The 23,172-nt window shown below is 36.2% G+C and overlaps 1 protein-coding gene across 3 annotated transcripts; it reads left to right on the top strand.

Moving 5' to 3' along the window:
* The first annotated feature begins 830 nt into the window (after window positions 1-830).
* LOC128206635 (protein lin-54 homolog) lies at window positions 831-23,046 on the top strand. 3 transcript variants are annotated; one of them, XM_052909221.1, is made up of 13 exons: window positions 831-913; window positions 1,921-2,717; window positions 2,938-3,088; window positions 3,235-3,335; window positions 3,845-3,980; window positions 8,344-8,459; window positions 9,590-9,738; window positions 11,678-11,752; window positions 14,493-14,638; window positions 14,924-15,018; window positions 16,438-16,634; window positions 19,154-19,329; window positions 20,385-23,046. In XM_052909221.1, exons 1-13 carry the CDS (start codon window positions 895-897, stop codon window positions 20,408-20,410), a joined length of 2,184 nt encoding a protein of 727 aa, XP_052765181.1. In that variant the 5' UTR covers window positions 831-894; the 3' UTR covers window positions 20,411-23,046. The 3 variants fall into 3 exon arrangements, with proteins under 3 accessions (XP_052765181.1, XP_052765198.1, XP_052765189.1); XM_052909238.1 differs by lacking the exon at window positions 831-913 and adding an exon at window positions 1,109-1,320; XM_052909229.1 differs by lacking the exon at window positions 831-913 and adding an exon at window positions 1,109-1,367.
* Window positions 23,047-23,172: the final 126 nt, after the last annotated feature.

Genomic DNA, 23,172 nt, shown 5'->3' with positions numbered 1-23,172 from the left:
AAGATAAAAAGTATAATAAAGTCAACGTGCAGGGAAAAAATACATTGCAAATTAAATAGACATAAAATGGTTAAATACTTTTTAATAGTGCTTGTAACAGTATACTCATACCTGGGAGTAGGATTTGTTATTGGTCCCAGACTCATACTAAGGAGTAAATCGAATTTACAGTGCTTTCCAAGTCTTGAGATATAGCTGTCACCTAATATAAACTTTCGTTTATTAAAACAAATAGGTACAATATTTAGGTACAACAGTATATACAATCATGAAAAGTTACGTTCATGCGTGCTCTATTGTATCGTTTTAAAACTGTACAAATATCCATGATTATAAACTAAGGAAAAAAAGAAAAGAAAGAAACAAACATGCAAGTATACATCACATATACTCATTTGTATGCTTCCAAATTTAACTTAAATTCAAGTATAAATAATTTCAATGAAAATGTAGTTTAAAGTAGAAAACGTTCTACAACTGTCCAATTACTTTTTTCCTTAACTGATAAGTTTGTGTTATTATAATAAATATAATATAAAAGCTATTGTCTTGTCATATTGGTAGTCCTGAAGAATGTTTAGTGATAAGTATTTCGGTTTAGATTGCTTAAGAATATATACCCCAAGTCAACTTGACTATGACTATGTTGTGTGCTCCTGAAAGTGGTTTGTAACCTATATTTTGCCGCAGTGAATAAAAAAGTATATGCTTTCGATAATTTTAATTAAGATGTACATTCAATGGCAACCTTTTATTCTGTTTATTGTTGACTGAGTTGCACAGTTCGAATGTCTTCCTTTTTCGCTTGTTTATATATTTTGCAGCTTCGCAGAACATGTTGATGTTGCATTATGGGATCGCAATGGTGGGCGCGTGATTTTGAACAAACACATAATGCCTACTCAAGAACTTGGTACAATATTTGTCATATACTCCTTCATATGATCGGATCGGCCTTAAAATCAGATAGAACAATGTTTTAGCTAACTGTCCTAGCGTTCACTGCTAGCTATGCATCGTTTTCACGGCAATTTTTAACTTTTCTAGCACTGGTGTGTGGCAAAAACTGACATGTCAAACACGACGGAAGGGCGATCGCCGTGTTTACATCTATGTTGTCATTTCAATGAACGTTTGTCACTAAACTGTTAAGACATTAAACACTTATTATGTATGTTTTAATTAAACATGACGCGGCGTTTGTTTATTTTGCCAGTGCAAAGCCTCTGAAATTTGGTGACGTTTGAATTTCCCTGCAGAAATGGAAGCTTCGTGGCGCCATATTTGATATTATAAACTTACATCCTGAAATATTTTTTGGTAATTTGGCGAAAAAGAAGTCTTTCATTTTGACATTAAGTTAAAAGGTGATTTTTCTTAAGAGATGTTGCAAATTGCTATTATGAACAAATTCCCAATACATGTAGAGGATACTTAAGTCCAAAAAACTAACATGTCATGTGGAGACCCTGTTAAGTTGTTCAGGGAAAATCATTTAGATTTTTTAAATGTGTAATGTAATTAAGTTTGAACGAATTATCTGGTCCGGCTACATTATTTGAATGACAAGCCATACTACTGATATATCTCATTTTGGCTTGTATTTCGGAAGTAAATATTATTATTGACATTAATGATTGAATGTGTTGTAAGCATGATTTAAGTCATTGGTCATAATTCCATCCACGAATAAATCATCCTGTGAAAGTCATTGAATGGAAAATGCAGCTTATTCATGAGGACTAGCTTCTTGTATCAATGTGTGATTTGTCTGAAATAATAATTCACCAATTTGTGAATAAATTCAAACTACTTATAGTTGTGCAGTCAATCCTGAATTTAAAATATCAAATTTTGGCTCAGATAAAATTTAAAATTTATAAAAGATAACTTTTAAAGCACAATTAAATCTATTTTCAGCTTCCAAAGATGATAGACATGTAAAAGTTTTGGCAGTTGACTCAGTTACTGGAGCTGTTTTGACAAGTGTTCACCATTCTGATGGCTCATCTGCAGCAGATTCCATTGATGGAAATTTACCATTAGATACAGACACATTTGAACAGAAGCAAAATAATTCATTACAGATGAATATAGGTGATGATGTGATTGATGAAATATCTCCAGTCATATCTTCCACAAATGATACAGTTACCGGTGACAGTGTAGTGCAGCTTAACCCTCATCAATTTCAAGAAATAGTAGCAAGCTCAACTTTGAATTTAGCTAGTCCACAAGTGATAGTAGTGGATGCTAATAATAGAAATTCATTACTTGGAAAAAGACCTATATCTGGCAATGGTAATCAGCCATCTGTAACAAACAAAATTATAATAACCAAACTTCCAAATTCTAGTCAAGTGCAAACAGTGATAGCTTCACAGAGTGCTAATATTTTACAAGGAACGAGTGTAGTTTCAACCAATCCTCATACACCAACCAAAACAATTACTCTTTCTCAGCATGGAATTGTATCACCGCTGAAAGGTGTGAGTATGGCTCAGGTTGCAGGAGCACCAAAAGTTCCCATCAGCAAGCTTCCTCTATCACCAGCAAAAACTCCAACCAAGATAACGATGATTCCACGCTCTCCTCAGCGCATAGCTCCAGCCAACATTGCCCAGACACTTCTGAACAATAACAGCGTTGGCTCATCATCTTCAACCATAACACTCTCTCCATCAAAAATTATAAAACAACCAGGAACGGTAACTGTGGTAAGACCAGTTTAGTTGTTTACAAAACAAATGTCAACGGTCGCGGTTGAATACCTGAATATTATTTATTTTTTATGAAACTGGGTAATAAACATCAATCAAATACATCACTTGGCCTTAAGATTTTTTTCATTTTAATTCACAAATTAGTACTTCAGAACTGTTTGTGGGTACACTTTTTTTATTGTATTATAATACATCATCATGTTTTTCTCTTAAGATACAAAAGCCAGTTCAACCCAGCATAAGTGGGGCGACAGTGGTGACGATACCGAGACCAGCATCAGCTCAGGCAGGAGTTCGGCAACCAGTGGCAGCAGGAAATAAGTTCCACTACATTCGCCTTGCTAATCCTGCGAGCTCAGCACCAGGTATCAAAAGTGAATAGATAAGATATTATCTAATTTATGTTTGGTTGTGGTATTGATCCATTTTTCACATTCTATGTTTTAAAGTAACTACCTGTAGTTATTCAATGCAATGGAAGGGGAATTTCATTGAGTTTGCTGTATTTAAGTGGCACGAGGACAGCTGATTGCAGTAACAGCTGGAACTAGCGGACAACCGGGAGCTCAGCCAATGAAGATCACCTTGCCTGCACACTCAGTGCCTCAACTGGTATACATACTTTCTTATATTTAATTAATAAATACCAGGGGTTCTTAAGTTCAGGATTTATTAAGTTTAAGATTAATTCTAGAATCAGGATTGAGAGCTTTTTTAAATTCAGACTATTGTAAAGTTGTCAAGGTTGTTTTTGTTTGTAAATTTGCATTAAAAAAAATAGTAAGTACCTTGAAATGAATATAAATGATTTGAAACAATTTCATTAGGAGTCTTAGCCCCTTTGCCGTACTTGGGGCATGATTCGGAGTCAATCCTTCATTCTCAGACCCCCAGTTTTCTTATCAGGATTGACAGTTGTCAGCAGTTAAAATCCCTTAAAAACTACACTTGAAATTTATGACTGTATGTATTTCTAATGAAACTGCATCTTTGATTTTTAAGATTTACTAAAACACCTTTGACAAGTAACTTTTGCAGAGCAATCCTTGTCTTTTTATCTTGTCATTTGTACATGCCACTTGAACATTATGCTTGTTGGTCATGTGAAGATTTTTTACCAGGTGACATCTCGACCAGGAGGTACAGCATTACAGCGGATCATTCTGCCTGCAGCACCGAATCAGGTCTCCATTAGGCCTGCACCAGGCAACACTCTTCCAGGGGCCCAGCTCATCCGAACCACGTTGGCACCAACAGGTAAATGACACCTGTGCTCCATATAAAGTCCAGCAGTCTTTCCTCTTTACAAAAATAAGTCCTAGTGCTTGTCTTTTTGTAAGATACATGGGTGAAAGTTTCTGTTAGCAGACAAGACTCATATTTTCAACCTTCATAGAGGTATTTTTTCCATATCATATTGGGGGATGGTGGGCGGGGTTATTCTTAATTCCAAAAGTAGCAATGACAGGTTACAGTCAAACGAGTTCCATCATTTTCCTATTAGACAACCATCATACAAAGGATTGTCCATTAATGCTTTTAGGTCAAAGTGAACTTAAAAGCGAAAGGTTCATCACGCGATAACTTCAATGTCTGGACCTATTGTTCTCAAACTTGACTTCGAGGCTGGGTCTGACCAGATTCTATTGATTTTGAGGTCATCGGGTCATATTGCCTTGAATGCGAAAATCTTTTCCAAGTGATATCACCACAATGCCTCGACCTATGGTCCCTAAACTGGACATGGAGACTGGGCTGAACAGTAGATGATAGATTAAGAGGTCAAATGTTGAGGTCACGGTCACACTGATCGTGAAAAGCTTGTCCAACTTATAACTTGACAATGCCTGAACCCATGGGCCTCAAACTTTACATGAATGTTGGGCATGACCAGTAGATGACCTTTATGACCTTTATTAATTTTGAGGTTATCAGATCAAAGGCAAAGGTCACAGTTACCTTGAACAAGGTGCCTGCAGCCATGGCCCTCAAAGTTGACATGATGGTTGTGGGTGTGAAAAGTAGATGACCCCTATTGACTTTTAAATGTTTGGCAATCATCTCTTGTTTTAATAAAAAGTCTCAAAAGTTCAAGGGTATCAATAAGAAATAAAATCAGGATATATTTTTAAAGCCTATTTTGGGAATTTTTTTCAAATTCTGTAAAAATAATGTAACATTTCGCCAACACAGGTCATTTTAAATGCACAAGAATGTTTATTAATAAAACAGGAAGTTTAAAAAAAATACAGGCTGGTTATACATTTGATGGTCACATTAACATGTGAGGTTTCATTGAAAAATTGTTATTTCTTACTTACACTGATATCTGACACCGACAACTTTTAAGATAGATTTCGAAATACATTGCTAGAAAATATTACACTTTTGGATTAAATGTCGGGTTTAAATACAAAGAGTAGGTTTTTTAAATTGTATTTTTACAGATGTAATATACGTGTACACCCACTTACTGAAACTACTGACGGTACCGTCAAAAACATATGGAATAACTGGCACTTATGTTTTCGTATTTATTTTTTAAATAGGAAATAAATATTTTCATATTATGATGTGAATTTGCAAATCACCTTTACTTTATATGAGCTCATTGTCAACATATCACTTATTAGCATGTCATCTGACATCCTGAAGAAAATTTGTGAGCATTGAATATAATGTTACAGTGTGGAGCTTGAATAAAAGTCACTCGCAATTTGTAAATGTCGCTGGCATTTTGCGAGTATGCGAGTCTAAATTCGAACCCTGGTAACAGGAATTGTAACCCTGACCATGGGAGTTAGAGACATTATAGTTAAGGCATGGAATAAAAACAATGGGAGGGGTAATTTAAGGTGACATCAGCTCAAATTACGACAAGGGGACAGAAATTATGGCAATAGGAAAGGTAGAAAGTAGAAACAACGAAGACAAGCTCTAAAATAATAATTGCAGGGAGTGGAAACTTGCCTGATGCTGTCCATCAGGTTATTAACTAGGTTTTCAACGAAAACCGGGTTATTAGAATGAGGTTGTCATTGGGCGGACGGACAAGCGGGCGTGCGTCAAACATTGGTTTCTGTTCAATAACTTTAGTTAGCATTGATAGATATTGATGAAACTTGGTGTGTAGGTAGCTTATGGGAAGAGCTAGCTTGGGATTGCTTTTAAGGGGGGTGTGGCTAAGGTCAAGGTAACTGTTACTAAAAATAGAAAAATGGTTTCTGCCCAATAACTTTAGTTAGCATTGATAGATATTGACGAAACTTGGTGTGTAAGTTGCGTATGTGAAGAGCTAGCTTGGGATTGCTTTTGAGTGGGGAGGGGCTAAGGTCAAGGTCACTATTACTTAAAATAGAAAAGTGGTCAAGGTCACTGTTACTTAAAATAGAAAAATGGTTTCTGCCCAATAACTTTAGTTAGCATTGACAGATATTGATGAAACTTAGTGTGTAGGTAGCTTATGTGAAGAGCTAGCTTGGGATTGCTTTTGAGGGGGTAGGGTCTAAGGTCAAGGTCGCCTGTTACTAAAAATAGAAAAATGGTTTCTGCCCAATAACTTTAGTTAGGATTGATAGATAATGACGAAAGTTGGTGTGTAGGTAGCTTATGTGAAGAGCTAGCTTGGGATTGCTTTTGAGTGGGGAGGGGCTAAGGTCAAGGTCACTGTTACTTAAAATAGAAAAATGGTTTCCACCCAATAACTTTAGTTAACATTGACCGATATTGATGAAACTTGGTGTGTACGTTGCTTATGTGAAGAGCTAGCTTGGGATTGCTTTTGAGTGGGGAGGGGCTAAGGTCAAGGTCATTATTACTTAAAATAGAAAAATGGTCAAGGTCACTGTTACTTAAAATAGAAAAATGGTTATCGCCTAATAACTTTAGTTAGCATCGACCGATATTGATGAAACTTGATGTGTAGGTAGCTTAGGTACAGAGCTAGCTTGGGATTGCTTTTGAGGGGGTTGGGGCTAAGGTCAAGGTCGCCTGTTACTAAAAATAGAAAAATGGTTTCTGCCCAATAACATAAGTTAGAATTGATAGATATTGATGAAACTTAGTGTGTAGGTAGCTTATGTGAAGAGCTAGCTTGGGATTGCTTTTGAGGGGGTAGGGTCTAAGGTCAAGGTCGCCTGTTACTAAAAATAGAAAAATGGTTTCTGCCCAATAACTTTAGTTAGGATTGACAGATATTGATGAAACTTGGTGTTTAGGTAGCATGTGAAGAGCTAGCTTGGGATTGCTTTTGAGTGGGGAGGGGCTAAGGTCAAGGTCACTATTACTTAAAATAGAAAAGTGGTCAAGGTCACTGTTACTTAAAATAGAAAAATGGTTTCTGCCCAATAACTTTAGTTAGCATTGACTGATATTGATGAAACTTAGTGTGTAGGTAGCTTATGTGAGGAGCTAGCTTGGGATTGCTTTTGAGGGGGTAGGGTCTAAGGTCAAGGTCGCCTGTTACTAAAAATAGAAAAATGGTTTCTGCCCAATAACTTTAGTTAGGATTGATAGATAATGACGAAAGTTGGTGTGTAGGTAGCTTATGTGAAGAGCTAGCTTGGGATTGCTTTTGAGTGGGGAGGGGCTAAGGTCAAGGTCACTGTTACTTAAAATAGAAAAATGGTTTCCACCCAATAACTTTAGTTAACATTGACCGATATTGATGAAACTTGGTGTGTACGTTGCTTATGTGAAGAGCTAGCTTGGGATTGCTTTTGAGTGGGGAGGGGCTAAGGTCAAGGTCATTATTACTTAAAATAGAAAAATGGTCAAGGTCACTGTTACTTAAAATAGAAAAATGGTTTCTGCCTAATAACTTTAGTTAGCATTGACCGATATTGATGAAACTTGATGTGTAGGTAGCTTATGTACAGAGCTAGCTTGGGATTGCTTTTGAGGGGGTTGGGGCTAAGGTCAAGGTCGCCTGTTACTAAAAATAGAAAAATGGTTTCTGCCCAATAACATAAGTTAGAATTGATAGATATTGATGAAACTTAGTGTGTAGGTAGCTTATGTGAAGAGCTAGCTTGGAATTGCATTTGAGTGGGGAGGGGCTATGGTCAAGGTCACTATTACTAAAAATAGAAAAATGGTTTCCACCCAATAACTTTAGTTAGGATTGACAGATATTGATGAAACTTGGTGTTTAGGTAGCATGTGAAGAGCTAGCTTGGGATTGCTTTTGAGTGGGGAGGGGCTACGGTCAATGTCAATGTTACTTTAAATAGAAAAATGTTTTTTGCCAAATAACTTTTGATAGCATTGATAGATATTGATTAAACTTGGTGTGTGGGTAGCTTATGTAAAGAGCTAGCTTGGGATTGCTTTTGAGGGGGGCGTCTCTTTTTGATAAAAGTAAAGATAAAGTCATACAACAAATTAATTGGCTATAATTTCTGATTGCCCATAACAAAAACCTGGTTTCGTCGTATTGCGGCGCTTCTAGTTTTCTTATTGTTGAAAGGAAATTAATTTTTTTTATCAGTACTGGTGATTTATTTTGTTTTGACATTGATTTTGTTTTTTAATTAAGGTATATGTCCTAAGTACCAAAGTGACAGCTATAAGGTTCTCATGAAATGTCATGAACTTTGAGTTTTTTTATGTATGATTGCAGGTACTGGTTTACAGCAGATATCTACGGGTGGAGCTACTACATTTTTGTCTACCGGAAGCACGGGGCCCCAGGGTGTGCAGGGTTTCGCTCTTGTCCCAGCATCCTACCTCTCACAGGTAACATTACATCATCCACCAGGCTGGGACAGTTTCCTATTGAATTTAATTAAATTTCAAAAACACCATTTTCACTGAAATGAGGTTTTATAATGGTCGTACTTGGTATTTCAAAGAATCATACAAAAATCCTCATATTCCCATGGCTAAATCCGACACATCAGCTATTTCGTTGACGATTTCCGCCGATCTACCGAAATGACACGCTGCATTTTGTCGGAACTGCCACTATCCTGTTCCATTACTGTCAGTTATGTCGTCACGACCGTTCCGGAAATGCTTGTGCCAATCCAATATGAGTGTCCGGGAACATTTACGTAAACCATCGACCAGATTTATAAATTTCCATGCGTCCTTTAGTGTCATTCCCACTCTCGCAGAGTAGTTAATGACTGTCCGTTGCTCCATTCGCTCGGATGACGTTGACGTTTTTTCACCGGCGATATCTTCCATGGCTTCAGACAATGCATACTAATTAAATGATTTTTAAGTGATGATGTTTGTTTTGGACGTATGTTTAGAAATGACGTTAGTGAGACGTCATGTAAATTTACATGATAAAACGATGCCAAAATAATGTATACCTAGCGTTTATAACAGAGAAAACAATTTCGTAATCGTTAATAATTCAAAGTGATCCGTAGCGTAGGTTACATACTACAATGAACATATTTTTCTATCAAAATATGGATGCTATGTAATTATTTCTGCTTACAAAATGTTAACATGTTGTTAAGATTTATGTGTGACAAGTATCGGCATAGTCAGAAGTCAAAAGTGTGCAATATATAACCAGTCCGGGAACTTTTTGACTGCACCTCGTATAAACGTAATACATGAATAAATCAGTATAGTAATTTCCTATGTCCATTTGTCTAAAACATTTATCAAAAACTGGAATATTATAATAAAAAATATATGAAAATCATGCCTAGTATTATTGCAGTTTGAATAGAATGTGCTTATAAAAATCAGTTACTGGTTGAAGAAGCTTATGTCACATTTTATCAGTGAATGATTTTTCTTTTTCCATATTCCTAAATGCAGACTAAGGGGCTTCAAAAGATGTCTCTTTTTTAAGTGGCACACTTGAAGACGTTTTTTGTATATTGTGTTGCGTTTTATATCAGTTACAAGGGCAGCTACAGCTGAAGCCAGCCACTGTGGCCACACCCCCTGCCTCTCAGACACTGGCAAATCAGGCATCCTCACGGCTCGAGAAGTCCTCCTCAGCAAGCTACCAACCAATAGCTCCCTCTGGGCAGACTAAGACACAAGTGTACGTACATTCAAACCTAATGTAGTCTTTCTGTGCTCAATGATTTGTTAACATACTTAAGTTGAAACTTAGGGCACATCCAGTCAATGTCAAAGAAATATGATCATCAAATGATGATTGAAAGTTACTGCTTGCTTCTCATAGTTCACAGTTGCTTTGCATGGATATATATACAGGGTTGTCATTATGAACCGATTGCCGATCGAATCCATCGTTTAAAATCGTGAAAAAATCGGTTACTTTTTCAGGAATTTTAAAATTGAGATCGAAAACAAAATGGCCGAAAAAGTCGAAGAAAATCGCCGTACTAATTGCCGATGAACACTGTATAGCGACACTGTTCCTTGTAGTACAAACGCTTGAAAAAAATAAGTCAGCGTTTGATTGATTATTCCAGTTTTGAGCGACCAATGATGTGCCGCGATACAAAAAACAAACAACACATGCACAATGGCGCAGCCGAAATCAAAAAAGTTTAAAAGTCTATTTGATTTTGGGTTCCAACAAAGAACCGGTGAGAACGAAAATGCAAACTGGAAACACATTGTTTGTTGTTCTTTTTAAGTTACGATATTGTTTTTGTTGTTCTTTTTAAGTTACGATCGATGCATGGCGCCTGCTTGAAATGTTCATTTTGTTGAATAAAATGTGTTTGTTTTCTGTTACGGAACAAATCTAGTCTAGCGGATCGCGATAAAATCAATGTGTCGTTTCTGATATGTCTGGTGCTGATACCTTCAAACCCCCGCTAAGATTACTCAATATGAAAAGCTAGCGAACTTTCTGAAACAAAATGTAAGATATTATGGTCGGCGATTTCAGCCGCTAAGCTAGATTCTTCCCACTTTTTTTTTTTCTCGGCGATCTCCAGGTAGGAGGTGATTTCATTGCTTCAAGTTCATTCTGTTGTTAGCTGTTATCAAGGTAAGACAAATGATTTATTATTCAATCTATGTAGAATCTAAGTGTTAATGTAAATTATTTCCATTCCATTAATGATTGAGTCTGGGCCCATAGTTTCGCCAAACTAAAATAGACCGACATCATCAGTCATCTAGCTCTGATTACTATTTAGAACAATTTGATTTGCAGGAGATGACAAGAGATTCTAGAGCCAGATGTGTAGCCACATAATCCAAAATTGGATATTTCGGCCCATTTATATTGTTTTCAAAGTTTGATTTTATTAACATTTAAAACATGAAAATAACTTAATATAAGTTCATCTGAAAGGTACTACTCATATTTATTAATACATTCAATGCAGTTTTGATTCAATTCGATCAGTTATCCAATTTAAAAAAAATAAATTAAATTTAGTTGACAAGTTAAGTGCATTCCTCTTCAATTCTAATAAATTCTTATTGAAGGACAATGCTCTTTACCCTCTCAGTAATTTTGGAAAAATTCAGATCTAGGCTTGTCCGTGAATACTGGTTTTTCATTTTAATTTTTTGATGAAAATATGGTTGTGTTACCTTTATTATTTTTTGGCATACAGACTTCTTTACACCTCTTGCAAACAGGATATTTAGGACACAGTCAAAGGTGTGTCCTGTTTGCAAGATGTGTGAAATGTGTTTTGTTAGGTAGAATAGTCTGAATAAATGTTTTCCAAACAGTCAATTTTGCTTTCAGGAAAACAGGTTTTAGACCCTCAGGAATGTCTAAAATTCGTTTTTTTCTCGGGGGGCTTCGCCCCCCTGAACCCCCGACCAGGGCGTTGCCCTAGACCTAACAAGGGGGCCTAGCCGGCCCCCTTGACCCCTGGCCAGATCTGTTAGATTATTAAAAAAATCGGTTTGTGAAAAACATAATGTCAACCCTGTATATACAATTTATGTACTCTAATGAATGCTCTTTTTTTATGGTACGATGAAAATGATTGACATTGACCAACCATGGACATGTAAATATTTGTGTATTGCCCTGTTTTCAGGCCGTCAGCGGATGCAAGTGGTGGTGCCAGACAGAGGAAGCCATGTAATTGTACCAAATCTCAGTGCTTAAAACTGTAAGTTGACTCAATGTGTTCACTCATTGAATTGAAACTGTAAGTTGACCCATATTATTATTATGCCCCTCTTCATAGAAGAGGTGTATATTGCTTTGCACATGTCGGTCTTCATAGAAGAGGTGTATATTACTTTGCACATGTCTGTCGGTCTGTCTGTCTGTCCGTTGGTAGACCAAAGCTTGTCCGAGTGATAACTTGACATCGGGTCAAAGGTCACTGACCTTTAATGGTAAAAGGATTTTAAAGCTGGTCCAAGTGATAACTCAACAATGCCTAGACCTTGAATGTTAAAATATTGTCCGAGTGATAAATGGACAATGTATGCACCCATGGCCCTCAAACTTGATTTGGAGGTCGGGCCTGACCAGTAGATGACCACTTTTGATTTTAGGGGTCATTGGGTCAAAGGTTAAGGTCACAGTGACCTTGAACACAAAAAGCATGTCTGTGTGATAACTTGACAATGCCTGCACCCATGGCCCTCAAACTTGACATTTAAATTTTGGGTGACCAGATGATGACTCCTATGGATTTTGAGGTCATGGTCATAACTCATATTCATCATAATTTTTTTTGTCATATTTACTTATTCCCTGCTGCTAGAAGCTAAGAGGATACATTTTTATCTGCAAATATCAGTCATCATCTGAACATGATTAAAAACTATACCTACTATCCTCACACTTTGAATGGTCATAGTCTTAAAACTGCCTCAAAGGCTTCCAATGTCAATGACAAGTAAGCTGTCATTTTGGTCCAATCATATTTCATTCAATTGTCCAAATAATCCTGACAACATGGTGCTCAGGGGGGCATAATGTTTGACAAACAACTCTTGTTGAAAGTGTGAGTTGGAAAATTTAATTGTAATTGAATAAAAAAGTAAAATGACCGATTGAACTAAGACTGCAAGTTGACTCAGTGTATTGAAGCTGTAAGTTGACTCATTGAACTGAAACTGTAAGTTGACTCATTAGATTGAAACTGTAAGTTGACTCATTATATTGAAACTGTAAGCTGACAGGGATGGGATTTGTCTGTGGATTCCGACAGATCCGATACTTTTGGTTGTTACTGTTTTTGTTGTTAGTATTGACTATCCAGTTTGCTTCAGGATAGCCCTCACATGAGCTTCCTAAAACCAGTTTTAATTCTATGGCAGGGTGTCTCACTCATTTTGACTCCCATTTTGAGCTTGAAGTGTCCCCAAAATCAGCGCCCAAATGGTTTCTGTCTTTCATCTGCCAGTTCAATCCCTGGTTTGTCCATTGAATTGAAAAGTTTTATAAGTTGGTCCATTTAATTAAAACTGTAAGTTGACTTATTGAATAGAACTGTAAGCTGGTTCATTGAATTTTAACTGTAAGTTGACCCATTGAAGTAAAACAGACCTATTGAATTGAAAATGTAATTTGACCCATCAAATTAAAACTGACACATTGAATTTGAAGTTAACCCAGTGAATCACTTTTTCACTTATACATTTGTTAATGATTTTGCGGAAGAACTCTGTTTTTTCAGGCTCTTTTCATATTCATTTTGTATACAGCTTCATTGGCTGTCATGAAGTATATCTTTATCGAAAAAAATATATTGAAGTACATTTTATACATATACATATATTTTCCTTTATTAGGCCCCCCTTCGAAGAAGGGGGGGGAACATTGCTATTCACATGTCGATTGGTAGGTCGGTAGACCAAAGCTTGTGCGAGTGATAACTCAACAATTCCTGGGCCTATTGTCAGCAAACTTGACATGAAGGTTGGGCCTGTCTAGTAGATGACCCCTATTGATTTTAGGGATCATGGGGTCAAAGGTCAAGGTCACAGTGACCTTTAATTTGTAAAAATTGTCAAAGCCTGTCTCAACAATGCCTGGACCTATGGCCTTAAAACTTGACATTGAGGCTGAGTCTGGCCAGTAGATGATCCCTATTGATTTTAGGGGTCAATGGGTTAAAGGTCAAGGTCACATTGAGAATGCTAAAAGGTTGTCCAAGTGATAACTCGACAATGCCTGCACTCATGGCCCTCAAACATGACTTCGAGGTTTGGCCTAATCAGTAGATCAACCCCATTGATTTTAGGGGTCTTGGGTCAAGGGACAGAGTCATAGTGACCTTGAAGGCAAACTCCACAATATCTGGACCTATGGTCATCATACTTGACTTCGAGGTTTGGCCTAACCAGTAGATGAACCCTATTGATTTTAGGGGTCATCGTGTCAAGGGACAGGGTCATGGTGACCTTTAACACAAACTTTACAATTCATGAACCTTTGGTCATCAAACTTGACATGAAGGTTGGGCCTGACCAGTCAATGACCCCTATTGATTGGGTCATCAGGTCAAAGGTCAAGGTCACAGTGAACTTGAACACAAAAATCTAGTCTGTGATAGCTCGACAATGCCTGCACCCATGGCCCTCAAAGTTGACATTTAGGTTGGGAGTGAGTGACCAGAAGATAACCCCTATGGATCTTGAAGTCATATAGTCAAAGGTCAAGATCACAACTCATATTGTTCATTAAAAACTTCATCTTATTTACTTATTCCCTGCTGCTAAGATAATACATGTTTATCTGCAAATATCAGTCATCATTTGAACATGATTTTAAACTGTACCTTCTATACCCCCACTTTGAATGGTCATAATCTTAAAACTGCCTCAAATATTCTTGACAACATGGCGCTCATGGGGGCATAATGTTTGATAAACATCACTTGTTATTTACAGGTATTGTGATTGTTTTGCTAATGGAGAGTTTTGTCACAACTGTAACTGTAACAACTGTGCCAACAATCTTGACCATGAGGAGGACCGGTCACGAGCCATCAAACAGTGCCTTGAGAGAAACCCCCTCGCCTTCCACCCTAAAATAGGTATGCAGATACTCATCATGGCTTATGTTCTCTGTGCTCTTTGCTGAAACTTAACTGATTGCTCCGCATGGCTTGTGAATCCTGCGCCAAATTTTGGTTAAAAATTGAGCACCATTCCCAACCTTAAAGTATGCAATTATAATATTATGATCTGGATTGCAATTTACAACAAAATATTGTATTGTTGTTCGTAACAAAACGAAGGTAAATAGTTATGACTGTGTAAGTTATTGAATATAATATACACAATGGATTGTTTTAAAAGAAAACTTTTGTTGTCATCAGGCAAGGGTAGAGCTGGCGAGAAGGACCGTCGACATAACAAAGGTTGTAACTGCAAACGCTCTGGATGTCTAAAGAACTACTGTGAATGTTATGAGGTAAATGTTAGTTTTTAACTCGTCAGTTTTTGTTTCGTGTGTGAAGCATATAAAACACAGAATTAATCTGTTACGCGCCATCTTTGGCGCTAAACTTGGTTGTTAATCAATAACTTATAAACGCCTCTGTACAATTCCCAAACTTTGTATGCACATTGGTCATGGTCAGAAAATGACCCCTGTTAATTAAGGGTCATTATGTCTGAGGTCAAGGTTGTGGTGATTTTTATAAGGAAAATGGTTTCTGATCATGAATTATGGATGATTTGTTGTAGATCCCTCAAATTTTCATTCACATTTGTTATGGTCAGAAGATGACCCATATGAATTTAGGGGTCAAAAAAAATATGTGAAAAATCGGTTTAAAAACCTTAATACCATAGATACAGCACACACAGATGTCAAAATCAGCAGCAACCATAACTGTTTACATAAATGTTATTGAATCATGAAAATGTCAAAGGTTATTAAATAGAACGACACATGTACATAAACAATAAAATAACGCTAATAACAATCCAGATGTAGCTCTCCATGGTTGGGAAGTGTAAAAGCAACAGCAATTGCTAAATGTTAGGGAATTTTACGTAAATGTTGTCAACATGTCAACAGCTTCAGCTAAGTATTACAAAGATGTTATTTGACCCAAGGTTTATAATGTTCTTGACTGCATGAAATAACTGATGATAGATTTTTCTTGAAAATAGTGGAAGATGTCATTGTTTCAATTTTTATGCTTCAAAAGGTGTGCATATAAATATTACATTGTTTGTGTGTTTGTTCCTCTGTCCTTTCATCTGTTTTCTGCTCTTGTCTGGATGGTATGTTCGTCATGCATTGTGCAAATTTGAAATCACCTGGCACAGATGCAAGGCACACAAAGGCAATAGTTTGCACGCAAGACCCACATCTTTACCTGCAAGGTGAAGGCCACACTTACAGGTTTAACATTATGGAATGCCTCATATATGCCTACAGAGAATAGGCTGTAGCATCCAAGCTGTAAGTTTGTCATGCATAGTGGGACTTTGAAACGTGACACAGATGCTTAGCAACATTTTGTTTGCAGGACCCATGTCACTCATATCAATATCTCTGTATGTGTTGCAAGCAAGTCCCAGATCCTTACATCTTAATTGATCCCTCCCCTTTACACTTGAAGGTAACCTTCATGGGGTCATGATTAATGCTCATAGTTTATGTAAGCTGTTTCTAAATGTAGGTATATTCCATGAAGTCTGGCACTTTGGGTGAAATTCATCACTGAAATGAAAGTTTTTGTTTAATTATATCTTTTCTCATGAGCTGATAAAACCTGAATTTTTAATATATATTTTTCTCTCATGTCAGAGTTGGTCTAGTTAACGTCAATAGCAAAGAAAATGTAGCTACATGTATTATGTCACCTTTTTTTCACAGGCAAAGATCATGTGTAACTCCTCGTGTAAATGTGTTGGGTGTAAGAACTTTGAAGAAAGCCCCGAGCGGAAGACGTTGATGCACCTGGCGGATGCGGCAGAGGTGCGTGTGCAGCAGCAGACTGCAGCCAAGTCAAAACTGTCGTCCCAGATCTCTGACCTCCCCACACGACCACCACCCTCCGGCTCAGGAGAGAGGTACCATACAGTTGACTCCACTTATAACAAATTTATCGCAACATTCCAAATTTGTTGAAGAGTTTGTTATGACCATACAACAATTTCCGTCATAGTTTGTTACAAATGCATAAAGGCTTTTGTCCCATGAGCATACATCAATGATCTGTTATAATAATATGTGTCAAAGGTATTAAGTAAGGAATTATGTCTTAAAGTTGTTGTCCCTTTTCAGGTATTGCAAAATTCTTGATTAACCCTGAAATCAGGATTGACAGGGTTCGCACTGATTTTAGTTTTAGGAATATCTGATCTATAATTTCAACATCACTAAGGACTGAATTCAGACTCAGAAATTTAAGTTAAGTCTGATTTTCAGTTATTCTGTATTGTTGTAAAAAAAATGCTGTATAGTTAGTGATCTGAATGCACTTGGCAGGCTTTAATGGTAAAAAAACGTGTAAAAATTGGTCTATTATTCCATTTCAAAGAGGTAATGTTTTGGTAATAATTCAAAAGTTAATGTCTTTCATAGACTCTAACTGCACTTCACTGCTTTGGGATTTTTCATAAAACTTGAGTATATGATTACGGTATTACCAAGACTTTTTGCAAGTAAAGGTCATGAGAAAGTGGCGAGGTCCGATAATCACAGCTATATTGTAGGCCCGCGTGTCCGGCAATAATTTTTGGGGCAAAAGGATTTAATAAATATGTGTCAAACGTTTAACTTGTTAATTTTATTAACTAACCTATGTTTACTTGATCAAACCAACGTAACCAGAGCTCCTTGGGTTTTGACGAATAGAAATCATAAATGACCCGAAAATGATGCATAATAAATTTGTAATACTATTTTTAATTTGTATTATTAACATTTAAAAGGAGCCGCAAGGCATGCTCTAAATGCCTTTTTAATCAATTAAAGTCAAGAGCAATTATCATCCGAAGTGACAAATTATTATCGATCTGGAATCTATACGGTTTCCATGTCAATTAGCAGCACTCGAACTCAATGATGTGATAACTCCGCCCATTATGCAAAATAACGGATACCTTCGGCTTTTTTCGCTTAGTATGATGGTTTAAAAAACAACAATGCTTAAATATATTTTTTAAGTTTTTTATACCATGTCTATATCAATTTAAAAGTATATTTGTATAAGATTTTAATGTGTAACAGATAAAAATAAACATTTTTCAAAGCAAATGGTCTAAAAAGCGCGGGAAGCAGGTGCGCGCTTACCTTCTGTCAATTTGATAATAGTGAATGGAGAACTGCGTAAAACGTTGCCAGTGTAGAGTAAAGTTATATAATATAATAATTTTATTGTTATGCCATTTATGAAAAAATAAAAACAGTGTTGCAATATTGACAATAGGAACGTTGAATGTTTTAGTTTACTTCCGGAAAAAATGAAAAACATGAAAGTGAAACTGAAAGTAGAAATGAGAGATGTCAGTGCAACTCAACAATCGCTGTTGCATGTAGGATTCTGACAAGGATGCATAGGGTTACATAAAGAATAGTAAATGCATAATTCCTGTTTTACTGAAGATGCAGTAAATAAATAATACGTTCATACGAGTCAAAACATAAATGTCCAAGTTTTGACCCTGGGATTTTTTTAACCACCTAAGAGCAGGAAATAAGACAACAAGGTATAGTCCAGTGCTCAGGCTACATGTAGACCTAAATAGCAGGGTGTGGTAACCTGCTGGTCTTTTCCAGCCTTCTGCTGCCTTTTTACCACACCCTTCAGTGCCCTTTTGTTTGACAGAGCAGTATTTCAGAAATTAAAGTATAAAAAATATACCTAATTTTGACACTAATTAAAGTAAAGATAACAGCTAAGGTGTCCATAGCATGAAAGTAGTTAATACACATACACAATAAGAATTTATCATTGGCCCTTGCAATAATGCTTCATGAAGGGTCATTCAATGTACATCAAAATTGCCTTTTAATGGCGTAGCACCCTACCCTTTTCAAATACTGACTGGAGCACGGGTATACTATTAAGTTATATTGATATATTTTTTCTCTTTCTTGAGATTTTTCTTGAATAAAAAGTGAATTAATACAGCTGATCCTAATAAAACACTGGAATTGTAATATTTTTTCATTTAAGTTTTGGAAGTATAGATAAGCATGTACCTTGCCATCTTATGACAGATGAGAACTATAATTTATAAAGAAAGACCAAGTACTTAGAAAAACACGGACACTGACACTTGAAGATCAGATTTTGACTCTTGAAAATCAGATCTCAAGAGTCATTTACTCTTGGGTTTAAGACAATGTTAGAAGCGCTGACTTTCAATAAATATACAAAAAATGTTTGGTCCTGCAAAAACTGGTCCGGTCCTGCAATGTAGGCTGTATTGCAGGACCTCATTTCCTGCAATGTGATAATGACTTTCGTACAGACTGAGTTTGCATTATTTTTCAGATATAACAGCTATATCTTGGAACGTTCCATTTTATAAAAGGAGGATATTTTAAGATTGAAGAATGAGATATTGAAATGTATTTTTAGATTGCCATTCTCGTTTGTGACGTCTGAGGTGGTGGAGGCGACCTGCGCATGCCTCCTGGCCCAGGCAGAGGAAGGCGAGCGCCAGAAGATGCCCCATGTTGTCCAGGAACGCATGGTCATTGAGGAGTTTGGAAGATGCCTCCTGCAGATCATAGAGTCAGCAAACCGGACCAAAGGTAAGCTTCTGCGTCAAGCAGTGAAAATTGGCATTCTATGGACATTGTAAGAATGATTAAGGAAAAGAATCTTAGCACAAGTGGAGGTCGGAATGGTTCTCTGAAGTTGACAAAATCTGTGAAAGATGGGAGAAAATGGCTGAAATAAAACGTTATTGGAGGGTATGCTTGAAATTGAATGGTACACATTGTCAACTTCATTCAATTATTAATATACTTATTGTGGCATATTTTATCAAAACCATCAGTTGAATTAAGTATAAATAAAAGGAAAAACTTTCAACTGGGTCACATGATAAATACTTACGGTAGGTCATTAGGTCAAATCTCAGATATTTTGTTTGTGTCTGGAACCATATGAAATGATTGGTCAGATTATGTCAAACTTGGACAGAATGTTTCTCTTGATGAAATCTCACCCCATTTTTTAAGTGGGACATATGGGGTCAAAAAAATAAATAAATTGGAACATACTAGAGGCAATAAAATTGGTCCAATATCTTTGAAACTTTATCAGAATGTTTTCCTGAAATTTATAGCAAGTTTGAAACTGGGTCACTTACTCAAAACGTTTTAAGATATTCAAATGAAACTTCACATGTTGCAACAGATAATCAACAGACGTCAATAAAAAAAGGCCCATTACTCTGGCTTAATAATAATTTCAAGTAACGCCCCTTTTTTACTTTGATAAAGATGAGGATGTTTTGTTTCGCAATGCTCAATACAAACTAAGCATAGTTCTTTGAATTATTATCCAAGTAAATCTTTTTGTGCTGATTGGGTTGGTTGTGAACACTTCAAAACAGTTATGGGGTTATCTGTCTTTGAATAGTTTTGAAAGTGTTAATTCCTGAATGGTAAGGGCTGGAGTGCAGACATCTGGGATTTTTCTGCTACTTATTTATGATAAAATTTAAGTGTTTCAACGAGTTCAGTATGATAGCCATGGATTTAAGATATAACATGAAGGGAATATGTATTTGTTATGAAAATTGACAGTCCATTAGTTGTACCCGCAAGAAAATATATCTGATTTTTCTGTCCACCTTCAGCACCAGACCCAGATGACACTGGTTGACAGTCTTATCACAGTCTGATGTTCATCACCATAGGCAGCTTTCTGTGAACTGTTGAGCTTTCCCCTCTTCCTCGTCTGTCACCGCACAGCAATCGCTCATCTGTGTGTATGAAAGGGGCCAGCTGCTAGCTTCGTTCAGGGAACACAACGTACATAGGCCGAGTTGCAACAAACTGCGCAACAAGAGCCCATGTGTAGCTCTAGTTGTGAGGGCCGGGCTGGTTTTCCCTTGCCTCAACCCATCTTTATACACCGGGGACACAACACTTTTCATTGTGTTTAATAATTGAACATGCTCATTATTGAAGACATATATGTAACTTATTTAAATTTTTGTATACACAATTATATTATCTGGAAATCCATTAAGAGTTTTATCATTATTATATTCTAGCAGTTGACTTGAAAGGAATATAGAACTGTAAAAATAGTGTAATATCACTATTATGATTTATGTTAAAAGTGCTATTTCCTTTACAATATTGTTCCTATTTCATTTTTTTTTTTTTTTGTGAAGACATAGTCTTTAAATCCTGTGCAATGTATGGCTAAAATAGTTCTGCTACATTTTTCAGCTTACACATTTTGGTTGTGTGGCACAAAGTTGACTTTTATGGCAAATAGAGAAATGTGTGTATTTACTGTTTATGGTGCACCTCAGTTGCAAAGATATATTGAAATATTTAAATTCATTTTTAGAACAAAAAAGAAGAATACTATATCTTGCTTATATATCAAGGATATGGATCAGATTATAGTCTACTGTGATCTTTCTAAGAGTATAGAGCTTGAGTTTAACAAGTCCTGATTTCAGTAGCCACGGCAGATATCAAAGTACCCCTCTGCATTCTTGAGTTTTTCGAAATAAATTTTATTCACTAAAAGGCCTCCAGCCCATAATACATGTTACAATGCAAATCAAATATAACAAAATACATATATGTAACTAAATAAGACATGTTTTAGTATTAAAAAGCTGTTTTATTAAGTGAAATTCAATTCAAGGCCTTTGTTTGACTATTTGCAAATATTATACCTTACATAAATGTGTCCTTTCTGTGTATATATAAAATCGATCGATCCGTATATCACTGTATTTTGATTAAAATCCAGTTTTATGACGTCAGCGGTCCATATCATATTTTTGGCCGGTCCGGACCTCGCCAAAATGTAATATGGACCGCTGAGGTCATACAACTGGAACGCGTGACCTGCTTTTGTCACAACGGCAAAAATTGTCGCAACATAAGCTATGTACAATAAATCACATCCAAAGTGCTTTAAAATTAACGAATGGTTATATAAAATGTTCGGTATAATATAAGAAATATTTACACACCACTTCGGGCCATATGGCATTATAAGTACCGGCCAGTCAGCCCCGAAGGTGAATGGACCTCGGCTTACGCCTCGGTCCATATACACCTTCGTTGGCAGACTGACCGGTCCTTATAATGTCATATGACCCTCAGTTGTGTGTAATATTTCTTAATAAGGTTATGTACACTCTTTCATTAACAAAACAGCATAAACAGGCAATTTGATATTTTTTCCTACTCAGTGCTATTCTTCCAATACGGCTTCTGAAATGTCAAGCTGGCCGTCTTTGGACAGCTTAAATTTTATGTATGCAAAGGTTTTGAGTGACCTTGTGAATAAACTTACCGGTACCCCTGATACCTACCTTTACTTTCATCTATAAATTTTTAATCAGAGCATTCTCATATGTACTAAATTGTATTTAAATAGTACTCTATTTTAAAGTTTATGACTTAATAATTATCCATAACATACATTCAGTTGTGGAATAATTTGTAAGCTCATGTATTAAGTTGTTAATTTGATACTTCATGGGGACAGTCGATTGTTTTGGAGAACTTGGATATAAGGTGTATTGTTATATGCACCTAGATAATAATAAAACCATATTGCTCAGTAGTTAATACATAACATTTTACGAATAAATGTACATGTATATCATTGTTCTTATGCATTCTGTACTTTTCAATGTAGAAGCTGGCTTTACAGGTTAATGATTGTTGTAGGTGATTGTTATGACTGTGTTTGATGTGCAATATGGTTCGTGTTGACTGCTGTTATGGGGTTATTTCTATCAACAGACTGTCTGAAACTGGAACTCCTTGTTATGAAATGAGTTCAAAGCATACTTTATTTCAAAGTGATATTTAGGAATAAAACTAATCATTATAATGTGAATTATTATTTACTGTTTGACACAATTATATACTTGTTTTTTAATTGACACTGTCGTCTAGTAGAATCTTTACACCCAATAGAGCTAATGGTTGATATGCACAAAGTGTGTAAAGAAAGTGAAAACTAAATGACTTCAGTTTTATAACAATTAAAGTTAAGAGAATGCAGACTCTTCCATACACTCTTTGTTTAGGTCTCATTGCTTGCCAGGGGTATTTTTTATATAAACACTTAATTGGTCATTTACCGGTACCACTTCAACTAATCTGTAATTTGAAACTTTTTACTCGCATGAAATTAAACTTACTAGATCAAGACAATACTCACCTTTCTACTAATGCCCTTATCTCTGACTTTACTGTTTAGTTTTTCTTTGTAATTTTTTGGTCATGCTTTTTGTTTTAAAGTGGAAAAAAGACAGGTGATTGCTCTTTAGATCTTTAAAGACTGCTGTAGTGAGAATTTAGGCCATTCGAAATATCATTTACATGTATATGGCATATAATGATGTTAAGAATTTTTGTTCTGTGGCAGAAATAACCTCG

This window comes from Mya arenaria, chromosome 2 (assembly GCF_026914265.1).
Source record: "Mya arenaria isolate MELC-2E11 chromosome 2, ASM2691426v1".
In the NCBI taxonomy this organism is placed as follows: Eukaryota; Metazoa; Mollusca; class Bivalvia; order Myida; family Myidae; genus Mya; species Mya arenaria.
The sequence above is the reverse complement of the archived record's forward strand: the minus strand, read 5'-3'. Positions and strand labels throughout refer to the sequence as shown.